Below are 19,229 nucleotides of genomic sequence, written 5' to 3' on the forward strand. Positions count from 1 at the left end.
TGAGGGGGAAGGGAGTGATACATCTTTCTACTTTCTACTATAATCTTTGTTGAATGCCCTCCAACTAGTTTATGGCTTTGCACATTCTCCACATCTGGAGATATTTGCACTTGCTAAACCTTTTCATAAAGTCAGTGAAAAAATAACTATTTCCTGGGGAAAACTCAGACTTGTCTTTCAATGTACATGAAAGAGTCATTATTGATTTACTGCAGACAGCAGCATGTGAGAAACTCACAATCAGTCAACAGTGACATTCCCTCATGTCTACTCACTTCCCTGAAAATTTCTTTCTCCTTTTCACTTTTATTGAAATCTCAGGTTTTCCTCTGAATATGCAGCTGCTTCTAAAGTAATCTCAAGCCCTTTGCCACACTCCTCTATCACTAAGTGTGGCAGTGGAAAAGTCCTCATTGCTCCTAATTTTCAGGACATTCTTTTTGACTACCAATAACTCATTCTCACTTTCAGCTGCTCCCCATGCTTTCTACTTCACTGAGAAGATAAAAGCGATTACAAGAGCGCTTCCATGTGCTTGCACTTCCTTATCTAAACTACCAACAGCATTTGTACACGTATACTTTGTCTTTCTACTTGTTTCCGTAGAATTCTCTGTGTTCCTATTTAAAACTAACCTCTCATAGATTATTCCAATCAGCATTATAACATGGTGCTATATCTAATTTTAGATATCAGCAAAACCAAACATGTCTGATGCCATATCCTCCTCTAGGTATACCCAATTTCTCTTCTCTTCATAGCAAAACTCCTAGGAAGTCTTGTTTATATCTGTCGTCTCAAGTTGCTCTTCTTCCATACTTTATTGAGTCCATTAGGATGAGGATTTTGCCACCATCTGTCTACTGAAACCACTTATCAATGTCATCAATGATTTCCATTTCTAAAGACTGAATAATTTTCAATTTTCATATTACTTAGTCCATATGAAGCATATGATAATTTAGTAATTTAATAAATCTTTCTCCTTGAGACATTTGCTTCACATTGTTTTCAAGACAACATCTTCTTCTAGTTTTCTTCCTGTCTCATGAACTACTTCTCAGTCTATATTACTGGTTGTCCCTCTTTTATTTAGCTCTAAATATTTGAGGCTTAGTGGTCTGGCTACTTCTCTTGGTGATCCCCTCCAGTTTCATCGGCTCAAATACTGTCTAGATATTGATGATTCCCCAAATGATATATTCAGTCCAGACCTCTCTACTGGACTCCAAATACCAACTGCCTACTCAGCAACTCTACTTGGATGTCTAATAGACATTTCAAACTTATCATGTCCAAAATCAAACTCCTGATCTCCTCTCCCAGTATTTTTTTTTTTGCATCTCAGGAGACATATTTCTTTCCAGTGGCTTAAGTCAACAACCTTTCATAACCAATTTCCAGTGCATTCACACATTCTGTTAGCCACCATCAACATTAACTTAGTTTTTTATACCACCTGGTCTCTCTACTTTTTCCCTTAACACTAGAAGTAAATTCTTCACACAGCAGCCAAAGTGGTCTTATTAAGACAAATGTATTTCATGCCCATCTATGCTCAAAACCCACTAAAATCTTCCCATCCCACTCAGAATCCAACAAACCACTTACAGGGATCCACATGATCAGGCCTCATTTTCTGTTGGTCTTCTCCTTGCTCAATTTCCGTGTTCCTAGTCTCCTTGCCCTTTCCCAAAATTGCCATGTATGCTCTTGCTTTTCTAAATATGTACTTAAAATTTCCTCTGCTTGGAATTCTCTTCTCCCAGATATCTTGTAGTTCACTCCCTCACCTTCTTCATGTTTTTGCTCAAGTATCACATTTACAGTGGAACCTGTTCTATTTGTCACTACCCTAGAACATGCCGCTGCCTCTCACTCTTCTTTGTTTTGTTTTTCTTCCACATAATGTACTACTTTTTGACATATATTTGCTTGTTTATTATTTTTTATTAGTCTGTAGTGTTATGAGGGCAGAGATTTTGTCTTGTTGGTCACTGCTATGTCTTTAGATTCCAGATAGTTCTAGGTACATGGCAGACATTCTAAAACTACATTGAAAATCTTTCACGAGTCCCTAGTGATGCACGTCATGAAATCAGTGATTGGCTCCAAACTTCTATAGCAGGCTTACCTTAGTCATTTTGTTGCCTTTGTTGCAACATGGCAACCCATTTTACATGTTTTGAACTTTGGGGCCTCAATTTTAACATTATGATGGGGTTTTATTGTATTTTTGGAATGAATAGAAGAAAAGAAGAAAGAAATTAAGTGAAAAAGGAAGGAAGAAAGAAAGGAGGGGGAAAAGGAGGGAAAAGGAAAAACAAGAAAGACAGAAGAAAGAAATTCCTCTTAGTCCAGGATGAATAAGCTTTGAATCATGAAAAAACAACTGGTCAATAGAATTTTTGTTTTTAATGAAGAGGTTTTTTATTTTTTTAATCTATTTATTTATTTTTAGCTGTGTTGGGTCTTCATTACTGCACACTGGCTTTCTCTAGTTGTGGCGAGCGGGGGCTACACTTCGTTGTGGTGTGTGTGCCTCTCCTTACGGTGGCTTCTCTTATTGTGGAGCATGGGCTCTAGGTGCACGGGCTTCGGAAATTGTGGAACTCGGGCTCAGTAGTTGTGGTTCACAGGCTCTAGAGTGCAGCCTCAGTAGTTGTGGCGCACAGGCTTAGTTGTTCCGTGGCATGTGGGATCTTCCCGGACCAGGGCTCGAACCCATGTCCCCTGCATTGGCAGGCGGATTCTTAACCACTGTGCTACCAGGGAAGTCCTTGGTCAATAGAATTTGAAATCAGTGTGCAACTTGAGTAAAAATTTAAGGTGATGCTAAATCGCAGACCGGTTTAACTAAGCCAAAATCATGTAGTAACCAGATGAAAATATAATACACCATTTATTTAGGGGAAACTATCCTGACAACAGACTTGTGACCAAACGATTCACAATAATTTTAATAATTGAGTAATAATAATTTTCATGCATGGTGGTGGTGATGCAATCCATGATTCAAAGAGTCTTCAGTCACGACTTTCATGGGAGACCAATCAGCATGATATGGACAAGGCAGGGACAGATAATCAAAATAAAATTGTAGAGATCTTGGGGTAATGTATGTGTTGGGATTCTCAGTAATTTCTGTTTTGATAATTAAGATAGGTAGATGGTTAAAAACTAGCTTGGTAGATAGAGATGAGATTAGATAGATATAATACAGAGACATTTAGATATATAGCTATATAGATTGTTTTAAATTTTATTACTGTGATGACTAATTTTAAGTATCAACTTGACTAGGCCATGGGGTGCACCTATATTTCGTCAAACGTTACTTTGGGTGTGCCTGTGAAGGTGTTTCTGGATGGCACTAACAATTGAATTGGTAGACTGAGTAAAGCAGATTGCTCTCCCTGATGTAGGTGGGCCTTGTCCAATCAGTTGAAGTCTTAAATAGAACAAAATGGCTGAGTAAGAGAAAATTCCTTCTGCCTAACTGCCTTTGAGCTGGGACATCAAATTTTTTTCCTGCCTTTGGACTCATACTAAAAACATTGGCTCCTTCTATGTCTTGAGTTTATAGTCTTTTTGACTGGAACTACACCATTAGCTCCCCTGGTTCTCCAACTTCTTGACTACCGATCTTGGGAATTATCAGCCTCCATAGTCACATAAGTCAATTCCTTATAATAAATATTTTTACATATGATGTGTGCTGTATTATGTACACATACATTTTATATATATATATATATATATATATATGTTTATACACACACATACATCCTGTTGGTTTTGTTTCTCTGGAGGACTCTAATATAACTACATTTTGTTTTGTTTATTTGTTTTGGGTTAAGGTAATTCAACTTCAGAAATATTTAAAAATCTGGTCAGGTTAAGTCTTAGACCCTTTAGGTAGTCATTTTTCTAAGAATTTAATGCTACCACTAGTTCTCTTTGTTTTTCATCTGCATCAGCTTCTCTTACTTCCCATATGATTAGCAGCAAAAGAGCTAAGTCACATAAAAACGTTCTTTAGTGTTCACATGCTCTTTTACATCTCTGTGACTTCATACAGGCTCTTGCCTTTTAATGGAATAACCATCTTTTTCCTTTCATTACCCAGCTGATCTTCCTTTAAGCATCACCTCCCTCAGGAAATTTTCTTTTATGTCCCAGTCTACTGAAGGTGTCCATTCTTTATGCCCTACTTGCATCCCATACAAGTCACTGTTATAAGACATATTATAGTACTACAATTATTGGTATACCTATATGAGTTCTCCAGTAGAAAATATTAAGATCTTTTTGAGAATAGTAACTGTGCCTTTTTAAAAGTGCTTTTATCTCCAACTCCTAGAACAGTGCCAGGTATGAGTATTTGTTGAAAAAATTAATATAATATGAATGCCAGTGAACTACTTTATCATGTGTGATATTTAAGATCATTGATAATCATTCATTTCTGGACTAATTATTTTCTCATATTACAAATTTTCTTAAAGGTAAAAACAAATCTCAATTATTTAAAATTAAATTAGCAAATTCAACAACGTTTTTCTTGACTGCATGTAAAAAGGGTGGATCCTGCTTATAGTATGTGGAATGTTACTAAGCAATCGTCATATTTGACTGTGCCTTTATTTGTGTAACATGCATTGGTTCTCTAAATAAAATTGCTTTCAAAATCAGCACTGAAGACGTGCCAATGTCTTTAGTAAATCAGATTTGACTGATGAAAAAGAAGGAGCTGTCATCATCATTTTACTGAATCATTGGTAGAGAGTTTGTATTTTCACAGTAGATTATAAATCCAGGACAAAGAATCTGGAATCAAATGCTTTTAAAAAGTCCTATGCTGGCAAAGACATGAAATGAAATCCACTTACTTCTTAGGTTGAGGGTAAGATTCTATAGGCAGATTTTACCTAACAACAACAACAAACATCACTTTGTGTCTTACAAATATCAACTAGGGGACACAGTAACCTATCATGTAATTCAGTTAGTGTTATGTGTAATCTAGTAAGTCTTCTTTAGTAAGCGATTTTTAATTTCTATACTACCTTTATAATTTTTAGACCTCACTGTAATTTCATATCTATGGTCTTTCTAATCTTAATATTCACCAGTACAGACTGTAGCATTATTTGGCTGACTTACGTTTTGTATTTACATATTAATTATTATCATCTAGACTAATGTATTAGTTTCCTGTTGCTGCTACAACAAATTACCATAAACTTAGTGATTTTAAACACACAAATTTAGTATCCTATGGTTCTGGAGGGCAGAAGTCTGAAATAAATCTTATGAGGTTAAAATCAAAATGTCAGCAAGGCTGTATTCCTTTATGGAAACTACAGAAAAATCCATTTTCTTGGCCTTTCAGTTTCTAGAGGTGGCTTGCATTCCTTGGCTTTTGGCCCCTTCCTGCATCTTTAAAGTGCTTCTCTCTCATCTCTGCTTCTGTCATCTTCTCCTCTTTTTCTGACTCTGAGCATCAGTCCTTGCTCTTATAAGGACCTTTTTTTGTAAAAAGGAAAAAAAAATTGTATGTTTTTTTTTTTTTTTTTGCGGTACGCGGGCCTCTCACTGTTGTGGCCTCTCCCGTTGTGGAGCACAGGCTCCGGACGCACAGGCTCAGCGGCCATGGCTCACGGGCCCAGCCACTCCGCGGCATGTGGGATCTTCCCGGACTGGGCAGGGATCCATGTATCCTTTCGAACCATGTTTTCTCCGGATATATGCTCAAGAATGGGATTGCTGGATCATATGGTGGCTCTATTTGTAGTTTTTTAGGGAACCTCCATACTGTTCACTGTAGTGGCTGTACCAATTTACATTTCCACCAACAGTGTAGGACGGTTCCCTTTTCTCCACACCTTCTTCAGCGTTTAATGTTTGTAGACTTTTTGATGGTCACCATTCTGATTGGTGTAAGGTCTATCTCATTGTTTTGACTTGCATTTCTCTAATACTTAGCAATGTTGAGCATCTTTTCAAATGCCTCTTGGCCATCTGTATGTCTTCTTTGGAGAAATCTCTATTTAGGTCTTCTGCCCATTTTTTGATTGGGTTGTTTGTTTTTTGATATTGAGCTGCATGAGCTATTTGTAAATTTTGGAGATAATCCCTTGGTCGCCTTCATTTGCAAATATTTTCTCCCATTCTATAGGTTGTTTTTTCGTTTTGTTTATGGTTTCATTTGCTGTACAAAAAAGGGCCTTTTTGACTACATGATCCCATCAGAAAATGCAGGATAATCTTCCCATTTCAAGTTTCTTAATTTAGTCAAATCTACAAGTTCCCTTTGGCCATATAAGGTAACATATTCACAAGTTCTGTGGATTAGGATATGAACATCTTTGGGAGGACATTATTCTGTCTACTACAGTCCATATACTTTTTTTTCTTTCTATATTTAGCCACATAAAGAGTTGTAACTCAGTATTAGAAAATATCATTGGAAGTCATAACTCAATAAAAAAACTTTCTAATAATTATTTTTGATTAAAAGTAGTCTAATTACTTGAATACTGTCTCACTCCCCAATATTAGAAACACATAGCCATAAGCTAGCTAACCATCCATCAGGTATGTTATAGAGATTTTTGCCTTATGCAGAATTAAAATAGATGGCCTTTATATTTCCTGTAACTCTAAGAGTCTCTTTAACTATTGTCAGATAAAGACAGTAGATACACAATGTCGTTCACTCATCTGTTTTTCATTAAATCTTCTAAAGCTAATGGAATGATACAAAATAAATGTAAAATATGCTGTAATGCTTGGGATATGGAATGACCTTATACGTTTTGACATTTATTTTTTTGTGTCACTATGTGTGTACAACTGAATTGTTATAGTCTGCTCAATGACATAACTTTAATTTTCAGCAGTAAAGTAGAAGAAGCCTAGATTGTATCATTAATTTTAACAACCTGATAGTCTGTGAGCAGAAGGAAGGAGGATGAAAGGGTGATGAACTACATTTAGAAGAGATGAATGTGCCCCATTTTAGGATGACCTACCAATATAAAAGAGCACTTTGTTCAGCATCCTTAATTTTTACATGAGGAAATGGAAACCAAAAAAGTTTAGTGAGTTGCCCAAAGCCATACAACTAGATAGTTGCAGAGTTGATATTAGGCCTCAGATTTTCTAACTCCTAATTTAGTAGTCTGTTCACTCCACTGTGAACTTTCTAATTTCCTAATTATTATATAATTTGTTCAGAATTTGATATGGTTTCTCTCTTCCTTTATCTTAATTTTACATGTTAAATTAATGTTAATTAGGTTGAGTTCCTTGAGAGGTATCTTTTCCAAAAGCAATGACCATGTACAGATAGACAAAATGAAGTATGTTTCTATTTTATTTCTATCTGCAGTGTTTAGATGCAAATAAAAAAGGAAAAGGAATTTAAGAATGCTTTCATGCCTTTTTCTTCCTTCTGTTTCTTCTTACCAAGAGATATTAAAGATCAGTTGAACTAAATTAGAGACCCTTTTTTTTTTTTTGCGGTACATGGGCCTCTCACTGTTGTGGCCTCTCCCGTTGTGGAGCACAGGCTCCGGACGCACAGGCTCAGCGGCCATGGCTCACTGGCCCAGCTGCTCCGCGGCATGTGGGATCTTCCCGGACCAGGGCACGAACCCGTGTCCCCTGCATCGGCAGGTGGACTCTCAACCACTGTGCCACCAGGGAAGCCCCAGAGACCCTATTTTAAACAGTTAGTAATAGAAGGGCATCCAGGTCTCAGATTAATGAATGCAGTCATTGTGTAGGAGAGTGTGTATGTGTGTGTGTGTGTGTGTGTGTGTGTGTGTGTGTGTGTGTGTGTTTGAGTGTGTGGTGTTTACAGGGGGCAATAAACGTCACTTGAAATGGTTAAATAAGCATTGGCAGATGTGTTGTATATATCATCTTTAAAAGCTGCATCCTTGATGTGTAAATAAATGCTTACCTCCCCTCAATTTTTCTTTTTCTTTTAACTATATTTGAATGTGTTCACCTTCCTGCTGCATGTAAGCTCATTTATAATTTCATCCCTTCTTAATATCCATTTTTATTTTAGGACAAATATTTAGATTTGGAGTCTTTTCTTGCTTTTTCTGACAGGGAAGTCATCATGCTTTGGCACCAATGGGGGCACTACTAGTAAATATTGACTCCTTCAACCCACTTGATTCCTTACTCTCAAGTATCATATGCCCTGCTTTGAGTCACTATATGTTACAATAACTAACTACCTCTTTGGCATGAGCTTCATAGCACTCTGTACATTTCCTCCTACTTATCCCTGGAATCTTTTAAGGTATATGGCAGTCAAACTAGAGTCATTTTATTCCCTGACTTGGTCTAGCACTCAGCTTATTGTAAAGAAGAATACATCTGTAGCAAAATATAAATAATAACAAGTATAGTAAAAAGTCTTTAGTGTGTCTTGAGCTGGATAATATTTCAGTTTGTTTAGTACTACAATAATATGCACTAAGATGTAGTCATCGTGCCCCAAAATGCATGTAGGTGTGAAAATACTCACCAGATAAACAATTCCATAAGCAGCCATAGACATAGATCATTCCCAGAAGCAACGGTGTCTTTTGTAAGGCAACATTTCATCAGTGACATTTTGGTGCCAGTGAATCAACATATCCAGTACTGATCTCTATTTGCAGAAATCCTGCCTTTTGGAACTGGTCTCTCTAGTAATGCTATTTAAATCATCAGGGGATAATGCTTCTTAATCACATTCAGTTTAGTTGGAAAAATGAAAAGGATCTTCTATTCAATTTATGTCCTTCCTATGGAGTTATCTAGATAGCTGTTTATTTGTGCTGTTGAAACAATTTTATTACTGATATTTCTTTTCAGAGCATTTTAACCTACAAAGTTAATTATAAAAATTTGAATTTCTGATTATATTTAATTCAGATAAATCTAACTCTACTTCTATTTGCTTTTAATCATTTAACCTTATTCTCTTTGGGAGTGTTGTGCTCATATAGTAATGCAGTACAAATATGGAGCCAATACTACTTATCTTCCTATTGTGGTATTATAAGAATATATAGTAAGATAATAATTTCAATGGAATATTTTAGATCCTTAAAAAAATAATTCAGTCCCTAAAAGAGGTGGAAAAATATAGGTAATATACTAATTTATCCAATAAGGTAAGACATTACATAAAATAAAGATAGTCAAAACAATAAGCACACATTAATAAAATGTTTAGACTCATAAATTTATGCAAATAAAATGGACACATAGATACACCAAGGAATAAGAGGATATGCTAACTTTGCCAACAAGCATCATGAAACACAGCAAGTAATTCACAAGAGTATTGAATTTGTAGCATCCCAGGGAGTTACCAAAAGTCAAAAATAGCACTAAGGATGGTGAGGTAAGACAGGAAGTTAATCAAAAAATTTAAAAGACATCATCTTGCAGCATTCTTGAAGATAAATAACCTGGTATGAATTCCAAACCCTTAAAAACAAGGTTCTTAAAATTTGTCTTACTTCCCTACCCCTAATATATTATCTGATGAGAGCATGGGCCAAAAACACAGATTATATCCATAAGTTATTTAGCCTAGGATTTTAACGTTTTTTCTTCATCTGTTCATTTGTTCATTCAACAAATGTTGATAAATATTATATCTGAATAGGCACTGTGCTAGCTGATAGATAGGAAATGATAAGATCATGATCAAGACACAGAGCCTGCCCTCAGGTACATTATAATTTAGTAGGGGAGACACAATATAATAAATACCCAGTTTTTTTTGAAAAAGAAAGTGGTAAGTATAGTAAGAGTGATTGGAAATAGAGTGTTTTATAAATCTTGGAGGGGAAGAAATACAATTCAGTCTGTGTTCATTGAACACCTATTCTGTGTCACACACAGTGCCAGTGGCTGTAGATGTAAAGATAAATAAAACATCATTCTTTTCTTATAGGAGTTCTTAGTTGATCAGGATTATCTTCTCCTGGGGTGCAGAGCGTGTCAGGAAAGGATTTATGGAAGAAATGATATTTGAGTTGCATCTTAAAATATAGGTAAATTTTTGACATATGGAGAAGAAGGATAGAGCTTTCCAGGGAGAGGCAAAAGCATGAACATAGCAGCATCTGTGATCCTTTTCTCTGAATTTATTTTTATTCTGCTGAAGGCTTGGTATGAGAATAACAGAAGGCATAACTTTGTGATTATGCTTTACGACACCTTGTTTTTAAAGCACCAAAGATGTGTTTTTAGAAAAATCTATTGTTTTGACAATATTTTTGAGTATTTTTATTAGCACCATTTAAATTACTGGCACTATTGATAGAGTTGGTCTAATTTTGTTTTTGTGTCTTGGACCCCTCTTCCCCCAAAATGGTTTGCAACCTCTTGAGTAAGTAACACGTGAGTCAAAATTAAACTTCACTAAGGTATGGTGTGCAGGTATTTTTGAAATAGTGTATTTCTTCTTAAATATGAGGTGTTCATGGGTAGGGTCTATCCTAGATATTATACAATTGCTCTCATCTATTTTTGCCCTTTGTATGAGAGAATCAATTCTTGAGTTACTAAGGTGGACTTGCATTTGGATGAGCAGCGTCAGGAGAAATGCTGTTGTGTCTAATTAAGGGTCAGGTCTTTTCAAGGATTTTATAGAAGTTTCTATTGAGAAAAGCAGGGAAACCGGTATAAACAGAGGGACTGAAAAAGCAGTCCAAGAGAAAAGAGCAAAGAAATTGTGTTCATAGAAATGGTCATTTCTCCATTACTGCTATGGTCTGAATGTTTGTCTCCCCCCAGATTCATATGTTGATATCCTAATGCCCAAGGTGATGGTATAAGGAGGTGGGGCCTTTGGGAGGTGATTATGTCATGAGAGTGAAGCCCTCAGGTCTCACAAATTTATGATCTTATAAGCTGTACTCTACAAAAGGATCTGTTAATTTTTAATGAATGATCAAATAGTATTAAACAGAATATCTTAGTCTGTTTGGACTACTATAACAAAATACCCCAGACTGGGCAGCTTATAAACAGATACTTACTTCTCACAATTCTGAAGGCTGGAAGTTCAAGGTCAAGGTACCAGCATGGTCAGGTGAGCTCCTTCTTCCAGGTTGTAGACTTCTCTTTATATTCTCACATGGTGGAAAGAGTGAGCTATCTCTCTGGGGCCTCTTATATAAGAGCACTAATCTCATTCATGAGGGCTCCATTCTCATGACTCAGTCATGTCCCAAAGGCACCATATATTAATATCATCACATTGAGATTACGTTTCAACATATGACTTGTGGGAAGGGGAGGGGGCACACACATACTGACCATAGCATAGAGTCATCCTAGAGTTTAACAAAGAAGTTTTAAGAACATGAAGATTTTTTGTTCTGGTTCTGCAAAAAATGCCATTGATAATTTGATATTAATTGCATTGAATCTGTAGATTGCCTTGGTTAGTATAGTCATTTTGACAGTATTGATTCTTCCAATCTAAGAACATGGTATATCTTTCCATTTGTGTCATCTTCAATTTCTTTCATCAGCATCTCATAGTTTTCAGAGTACAAGTCTTTTGCCTCCTTAGGTAGGTTTATTCCTAGGTATTTTATTCTTTTTGATGTGATGGTAAATGGGATTGTTTCCTTAATTTCTCCTTCTGATCTTTCATTGTTAGTATATAGAAATGCAAGAGAGTTCTGTGCATTAACTTTGTATCCTGCAACTTTACTGAATTCATTGATGAGCTCTGATAGTTTTCTGGTAGCATCTTTAGTATTTTCTGTGTATAATATCACATTTCTGTGGAAACACAGAAGACATCAAATAGCCAAAGCAGTCTTGAGAAAGACAAATGGAGCTGGAGGAAGCAGGCTCCCTGACTTCAGACTATACTATAAAGCTACAGTAATCAAAAAAGTATGGTACTGGCACAAAGATGGACTTACAGATTAATGGAACAAGATAGAAAGCCAGAAATAAACTCACGCACCTATGATCAGTTAATCTACAACAAAGGAGGCAGGATATACAATGGAGAAAAGACAGTCTCTTCAATAAGTGGTGCTGGGAAAACTGGACAGCTACATGGAAAAGAATGAAATTAGAACATTCTCTAACACCATACACAAAAATAAACTCAAAATGGATTGAGACCTAAATGTAAGACTGGATACTATAAAACTCTTAGAGGAAAACATAGGCAGAACATTCTTTGACATAAACTGCAGTGATATCTTTATGGATCCACCTCCTAGGATAATGAAAATAAAAACAAAAATAAATGGGTCTAATTAAACGTAAGAGCTTTTGCATAGCAAAGGAAACCATAAACAAAACAAAAAGACAACATAATGGGAGAAAATACTTGCAAACGAAGCGACCAACAAGGGATTAAGCTCCAAAATATTCAAACAGCTCATGCAGCTCAATATCAAAAAATAAAGAACCCAATCAAAAGAAATGGGCAGAAGATCTAAATAGACATTTCTCCAAAGAATACATACAGATGGCCAAGAAGCACATGAAAAGATGCTCAGCATTGCTAAGCATTAGAGAAATGCAAATCAAAACTACAATGAGGTATCACCTCACACAGGTCAGAATAGCCATCATCAAAAAGTCTACAAACAATAAATGCTGGAGAGGGTGTGGCGAAAAGGGAGCCCTCCTACACTGTTGACGGCAATGTAAATTGGTACAGCTACTATGGAGAACAATGTGGAGGTTCCTTAAAAGACTAAAAACAGAACTACCACATAATCCAGCAATCCCACTCCTGGGCATATATCTAGAGAAAACTGTCATTTGAAAATATACATGCACCCCAGTGTTCATTGCAGCACTATTTACAATAGCCAAGACATGGAAACAACCTAAATATCCATCGAGAGGGGAATGGATAAGAAGATGTGGTACACAAATACAATGGAATATTACTCAGCCATTAAAAAAAGGAAATAGTGCCATTTGTAGCAACATGGTTGGACCTAGAGATTGTCATAGTGAGTGAAGTAAGTCAGACAAAGACAAATATCATATGATATCACATATGTGGAATCTAAAAAAATGATACAAATGAACTTATTTACAAAACAGAAACACAACATTGTAAATCAACTATACTCCAATATAAAATTTAAAAAAGAGCATGTACGTTCCTCATTTTACAGGTGAGAGAACTGAGATCATAGCTTTCCCAAAGTTATATATGTGTGTGTGTGTGTGTGTGTGTGTATTTGTTACATAATGTATAATAAACATATACAAGTATTTATTATATATATATAATAAAAACACATATATACATATCAGTGGCAAATTAGGGATGAAAAATGAGGGACTTTGTCTGAATCCTGACCCTTTTGTTTCTCACTCTTGTGCTGCTTTCCCTCCCAACAGAGAATGGATCATCACAATAGTCATTTTCTAAAGAGAATTGTTGCAAAATTACAAGGAATAAGAATTTTTTTAAAAAAATAAAGGAGCACAGTACCATTTTAACCTTTTCAAGTTGCCAAGAGAAAGAGTCAGAAAGAATATTTACATTCCAAACTAAATATTTAATTGGGTTAAGAAGGATGGAATAAAACGAGAGTAGCAAAGTCATTTGCACTTTCAAAACATAGGTGGGCTGTGTTGAGCTTTTCATTTTTTACCATATCCGGGTTTATTGGTATGTAATTACAGATCCTTGCCAGATGCCATCGATCCATATTTTCTGTTCTAATTTGAGTTGATCCTGTTGTACAGAGTATGTCTCTGGCATACAGGAGATACAGGAGAAGATAGATTTTTTTTTTTTTTTTTTGCGGTTTGCGGGCCTCTCACTGTTGTGGCCTCCCCCGTTGCTGAGCACAGGCTCTGATCGATCGCGCAGGCTCAGCGGCCATGGCTCATGGGCCTAGCCACTCCACGGCATGTAGGATCTTCCTGGACCGGGGCACGAACCTGTGTCCCCTGCATCGGCAGGCGGACTCTCAGCCACTGCACCACCAGGGAAGCCCGAGAAGATAGATTTTTAAGATGAATTTAAAGCAAATTCATACTGATCTCAGTTTATTTCTCTTGCTGTTTTTGCTTTTATCAATTTCATTTTAAAGTTATAAGAAAATAAACTTTAACTAGATTTATATACTAAAGCCACCTCTAGACAATTTAGGTCTTTCATCGTTTTGTTTTTAGCAATACCAAAACACAAAGGCAGTTATACATGGTATATTATGTTATGAAGCATATAACAATATAATTATTGAAATTCCCTTACTTCCCATTGTGTTTATATGGCTTAAAGCAACTGTCTTATTTAAGGCAAGAGTTCTAACTGGCCGAGTTGTTTTAGATAGAAAAAACACTTTGGTGTTGAAGATTATTGCTGAATCATTGTTTCACTTTATGTCTGTAGTGTCAGCAAGTACCATGGTGATAAGTTCTTTAATATATTTCCAAGTAAGGAGATAGTGAATGCTTTCTCAATCTAAGCATGCTAGGGCATTTTGCAATATATTTATCACACAGGTATGACTGCTTAAAAGTATAACACTCACTGCAGTGTGTGGCTATGCCCATGTCACCTCTTTTTAACTGTTCCCCAAGTGTCTTACTCCAGTGTAAATGTTCTATTTGAAATCTGCACAGTCACATTTATACCTCCTTTCTTTATAATTCAGCATTGCGGAGCAGAGAAATTCACAGTTCTGGTTCAAGGGATTACTGTTTTGTTATAATGTTCAAATAATGGTCTGCTAAAAATCTTCTTGTAAAAGAAGAAGAGGTTCACTCTCCTACTATCAAGGTCATTACTAAACTCTGTGCCTTCTGTTTAAAAGCACAGAGATGCCATCTAGCAGCCGCCCTCAGGAATTTCCTACACAGAAATAGTCCTTTCTCTATAAAACTGAGCAATAATTGAATTCTTACAAGCTTTTGGTTTTTCTTAATTTACTTATTGGATGAATGATGATTTGGCATATTGCCTGTAGTTCAGATACTCCATTACAAATGAAATTAATATCTCTTAAAAAGGGCAAAGGGATACACCTATGAGTTTTTGTAAATGGAACTGGAGATTTGTTAATATGATTTTAATTAAGAAAACATAATTCTCATGATTTTCTTGAGAGGAAAATTGATAATCTGTCTATATAAAAATACAAATAATTGATTGATTTTTTTGAATTGCCTTCCTTTACTGAAAGAAAATACTAATCTTACCAATATTCTGGTATATTAAATGAGAGAAAAGAAAGTAAGTGGATGCTGAAAGTAAGTTCATCCTGTGAATATAAATGTTTGGGCATTTTTAAAAAATTTAACAATAAATTTGACTTTCAAGTGATTTATCTTGCTGTAAGATAGTGATACCTAAGCACTTTATAAAATGTCATATATGATCTGTAAGTTTCAGCAAGAATGATCATAAACAAATATTATATAATCTTCCATGAAATGGAATTGTTACTGTTGTTAGAAGCCTTTTTGTTTCAGATAAATTAATATATAATAAGCATGCTCTAAAATTTAGATTTCCAATATTTGATATATGTGACAATCCTATACCTAAAAAAGTCTATTCAATTTTAATAGCTCTACTATATTGCCAGTTTGTGTGTATCCATGCATGATTTATGTGTAGTGTAAATATAAAATGCAATAATATAGAATAATACTTAAATGAATTCATTTAAAAGTATGATTTTGAAATATATCAGTCCTAACATTATAAAATTTTTTTTATTAGCTGTTTAGAATTTTTGTATATTTAAATTTCATCACTTATTACTTATTTGTCCACAAACTGTGGTATTTTGTGCTACTGTATTATTGGAATTTAATTTCAATTTTGCCAAACGTAATTTGCATCATGGATGTTAATTATTATCTAAACCCTTAAGTAGTTAGTAAAAAAATAAAATTTGAGAAAATTTCTATTTCATAACCTAATTGACAATCATTTTGAGAATTCAGTGGTGCCATTTGTGATTTGGGGGAGGGGAAATGATATAGTTTCGTGATTCTCAATAGTTTGATAAAACATAACAAAAGTAGTTTTATTCACTTTTTTAAACAAAATTTGTCTACTAGTCCAAAGACCTTTTTACAACATTAAAATCACTTGCTATGAACATTTTAACATTCTCTATATTGTCATATGTAGTATATAACAAACACTATCTGCTGTTCTTTGCATACTGTATTGCAATATCTAGAAACTGAAAAGGACAGTTTGAAAAGTTAATGTATGCCTTTCCTTTCCTGGATTTCTCAGCTCAGTTGTACCCAACAGACAAAATTAAGTCTGAAGAAAAGTTTTCTGTTGTTGAATACATGGAAATAAACTTATTAATACTAGAAAAAGTCACGACTAAAAATAGGTCATTTATTTGGAGAATTTATCTCAATATTTATTAGAAGCTCTTCTTTGTTGATATATTTTTAATTTGGGAAAGAATGGGGTACAAGAAGTGAAGATATTTATGCATTTAAAGATATCAGAAAAATCAAATGAAACACGCAGTTGTTAGTAAAGCTCTGCATTTCCGAATTCATTTTAAAGAATGATAAAACTCACTTTAAGTCAAGTGATTTTTTTTGTGCAGTAACTCAGTAATTAGCTTTGCTTTTTAAAAATGTTTTACCAAGAATATTTCAGATGAGATATATAGTAGAATGTGTTCAAAGTTGTAACAAACATAATATAATGAGAGTGGCAATGGAATATGTTACTATAGATCCAGAGAAAAAAATGAAAAAGAAAGATTAAAAAATATGAAAGCAGAATCAACACTTTGTACCTAGATGTAAAATGCTTTAAAGCTACACCTTAGTGTATGAAATATCCCATTAAGGATATTAAGACAAAATTATTATTTTGTCTTAATATCACAACCATAGCTTTAAAAGGAAGTGATCTTATTCTTATCAGGTCTCTCTAAATATGAAAAGTACACAGAAATAATTATAAGCATAGATGATATGATTCTAAATTTTCACTCTCTACTGTATTAGGCCTAGAAATATTCAGTCAACCACAGTATTAGGCTATGCTTGGTTATATCTTAGTTCAATTATGAAAAGAAACAATTTCTCTACACTACACAGTTATTTTAAAATAACTTTATAATATTCCAAAATACAACTTTAAATGGTTTTAGAACATGACATCATTTCTCCTATTGTGTCAAATTGCTCTTGAACAGTTAAAGAAGTAAACTAATTTTTGAAATTGTATTTCCTTACTTTTTACTAGATGCATTATATCTTATTCCAGATAGTTATGATTTTCTTAGAATGCTGAAGCTCTCAAATTATCTCACTTTATCCTCAAGACTTTTCTCATACACTGCTGAAAATATTTCTCCATATTTTCTGATTTTTTATCAAAAGAGGTTAGCATTCACTTTAATTGCCAGTACTGGATAATTATCAGAGTTCAACAGATATGAGACAACTCATCCTTCCTATTGCCCTCCTTAGTTTGAAAGGATTCTCACTTCCTATTTCTTAACACTGGTAATCAGAACTTCCTCAGTGCCCCGTAATTTCCTTAATGAAAAGAGAGAAACAAACACAAGCCCCTTTCACTAATGCCTCTCAACCACGACAGAGAGTGGAGCTCTGCTGCTCTGCCCTGTGTGTTACAAGCAGCATCCCAAATGTTTTGGACACAAACCGCAGCACGTCTGCGTTGGGAGTATTATTGACCAGGATCAGCTGGAAAACGCTTCTCTGCTTTCAACAAAGAAACGGTTCACCATCTCCTAATACATGATTACAAATTGCATTATTTTAATTGCTAAGTCCTTTGCATTACCCGTCGGACTTCAGAAGAGGACATTAACCACTTGGATACCAAATAAGCTAAATTCTCTCAAGAGCCGCATTGCCCGCTGCCCATACACGTTATATTCGCTCCTGGTCCCTCCCCCCTCTCTCCGGGACTCTACCTTGTGGAGCTATTCCTCGGGTAGTTCACCTTGTTATCTTCCAAGCAGTGGGGATACGCCAGACACCACAAGATAGCTGGAAGAGCTGTCTTTCATGCTGCTTTTTTTTTTTTTCATAATTAAATGCATTTTTGGTCGGTCTGTTACATATTGCACATTTATTTCAAACAAGAGTTAAAATATTGCCCATACCTTGGAAGGGTCTAATCCAGCAAGCAAAGACAGCAGCAGGAGATTGAGTAGGTTGGATGCCGCCTGCATTCTGATCTGGATTTTTGCCCCTGTTTACTCTCTTTTATGTAGCCACTCCACTCTCACTGCAGAGACCTTTCCTTCGTCAGTTGCACTTTCTGCCTGCCAGTCAGAGCTGAGTGGAGACAGAGGCGGCGGCAGGAGCAGTAGCAGCAGCAGCGGTAGCAGCAGCGGCAGTAGCGGCAGCCGCCCTGGGGGGCGATCATTCCGCAGGCATTCTCAGGGCTGGGAGTCCGCGAGCTCTAGGAGTGGATTGAGCTGCAGTGGTCGCTGACCGAGGTGCTGAAGCTCCTCCAAGCCGCGCGCCCCAATTTACCTTCTCTCCCGCGGCTATATAGCCAGACCACCTCAAAAGTTTTGACCCAAGAAAAAGATAAAGGGAGTAACAGCTGAGAGAGGTGTGGAGACCTGGACAACGGATATGACATCACTACAGCTCCTTGGGGCTTGGGGAGATATTTTGTGGGAAATTTGTCATCCAAACAAGGATTGCCTCTCCTGCTCCGGTTCAGCATTTGCTGGTATCTTGATCTTCAGAGAAGTAAAGTCAGCTAGATATAGGATTATGAAACAAATAGTGCCTGGAATCGTCTGCTGTCATTGACAGAGGACTTGATATTGTATGTAGTGCTTTAAAGAAAGTTTGCAATGTAGACTATCAATGTGTATTTTCTGTTCAAGGTACACAGTCTATAGCTATTATATATACATATATGCACTGTCATTTAAACTAGCCTATTGAAATAATCTATTTTGTTAAATATTCATGTGTTTTTTAATCTATCTAGGGCTTTTGGTCACCTAAAATACTACATATAAATACTACATATAAATAAATGAAGAGGCTTTCTTTTCTTTTTTTTTTTTCTTGTAAATGGGATATTCCACTAGTGACCCCACACAGCTAAAATCTCTCCTCCTCACACACAGCCATAACCAGAAATATAGTTTCCCTGTCAACCTGAAGTAGAATTCAGTGATGGGTGGACAGTGGGATGGGAAAAGCATTATTTC

At 35.7% G+C, this 19,229-nt stretch overlaps 1 protein-coding gene across 3 annotated transcripts in view; it reads right to left on the bottom strand.

Annotated features, from left to right (window-relative positions):
• OLFM3 (olfactomedin 3) overlaps nt 1-18,645 on the bottom strand; it is a 195,575-nt gene extending 176,930 nt beyond the window's left edge. The window contains exon 1 of one of the 3 annotated variants that reach the window (XM_067727063.1): nt 18,156-18,645. Coding sequence is in view for 1 of the 3 variants with exons in the window: in XM_067727062.1 (XP_067583163.1) it covers nt 18,156-18,224 (69 nt within the window). In the remaining 2 variants the exon portion in view is untranslated. Of the gene's footprint in view, nt 1-17,963; nt 18,079-18,155 lie in introns of those variants that run through there. The other 2 variants (XM_067727062.1, XM_067727064.1) reach the window with 2 other exon arrangements.
• Nucleotides 18,646-19,229: the final 584 nt, after the last annotated feature.

This window comes from Pseudorca crassidens, chromosome 2 (assembly GCF_039906515.1).
Source record: "Pseudorca crassidens isolate mPseCra1 chromosome 2, mPseCra1.hap1, whole genome shotgun sequence".
In the NCBI taxonomy this organism is placed as follows: Eukaryota; Metazoa; Chordata; class Mammalia; order Artiodactyla; family Delphinidae; genus Pseudorca; species Pseudorca crassidens.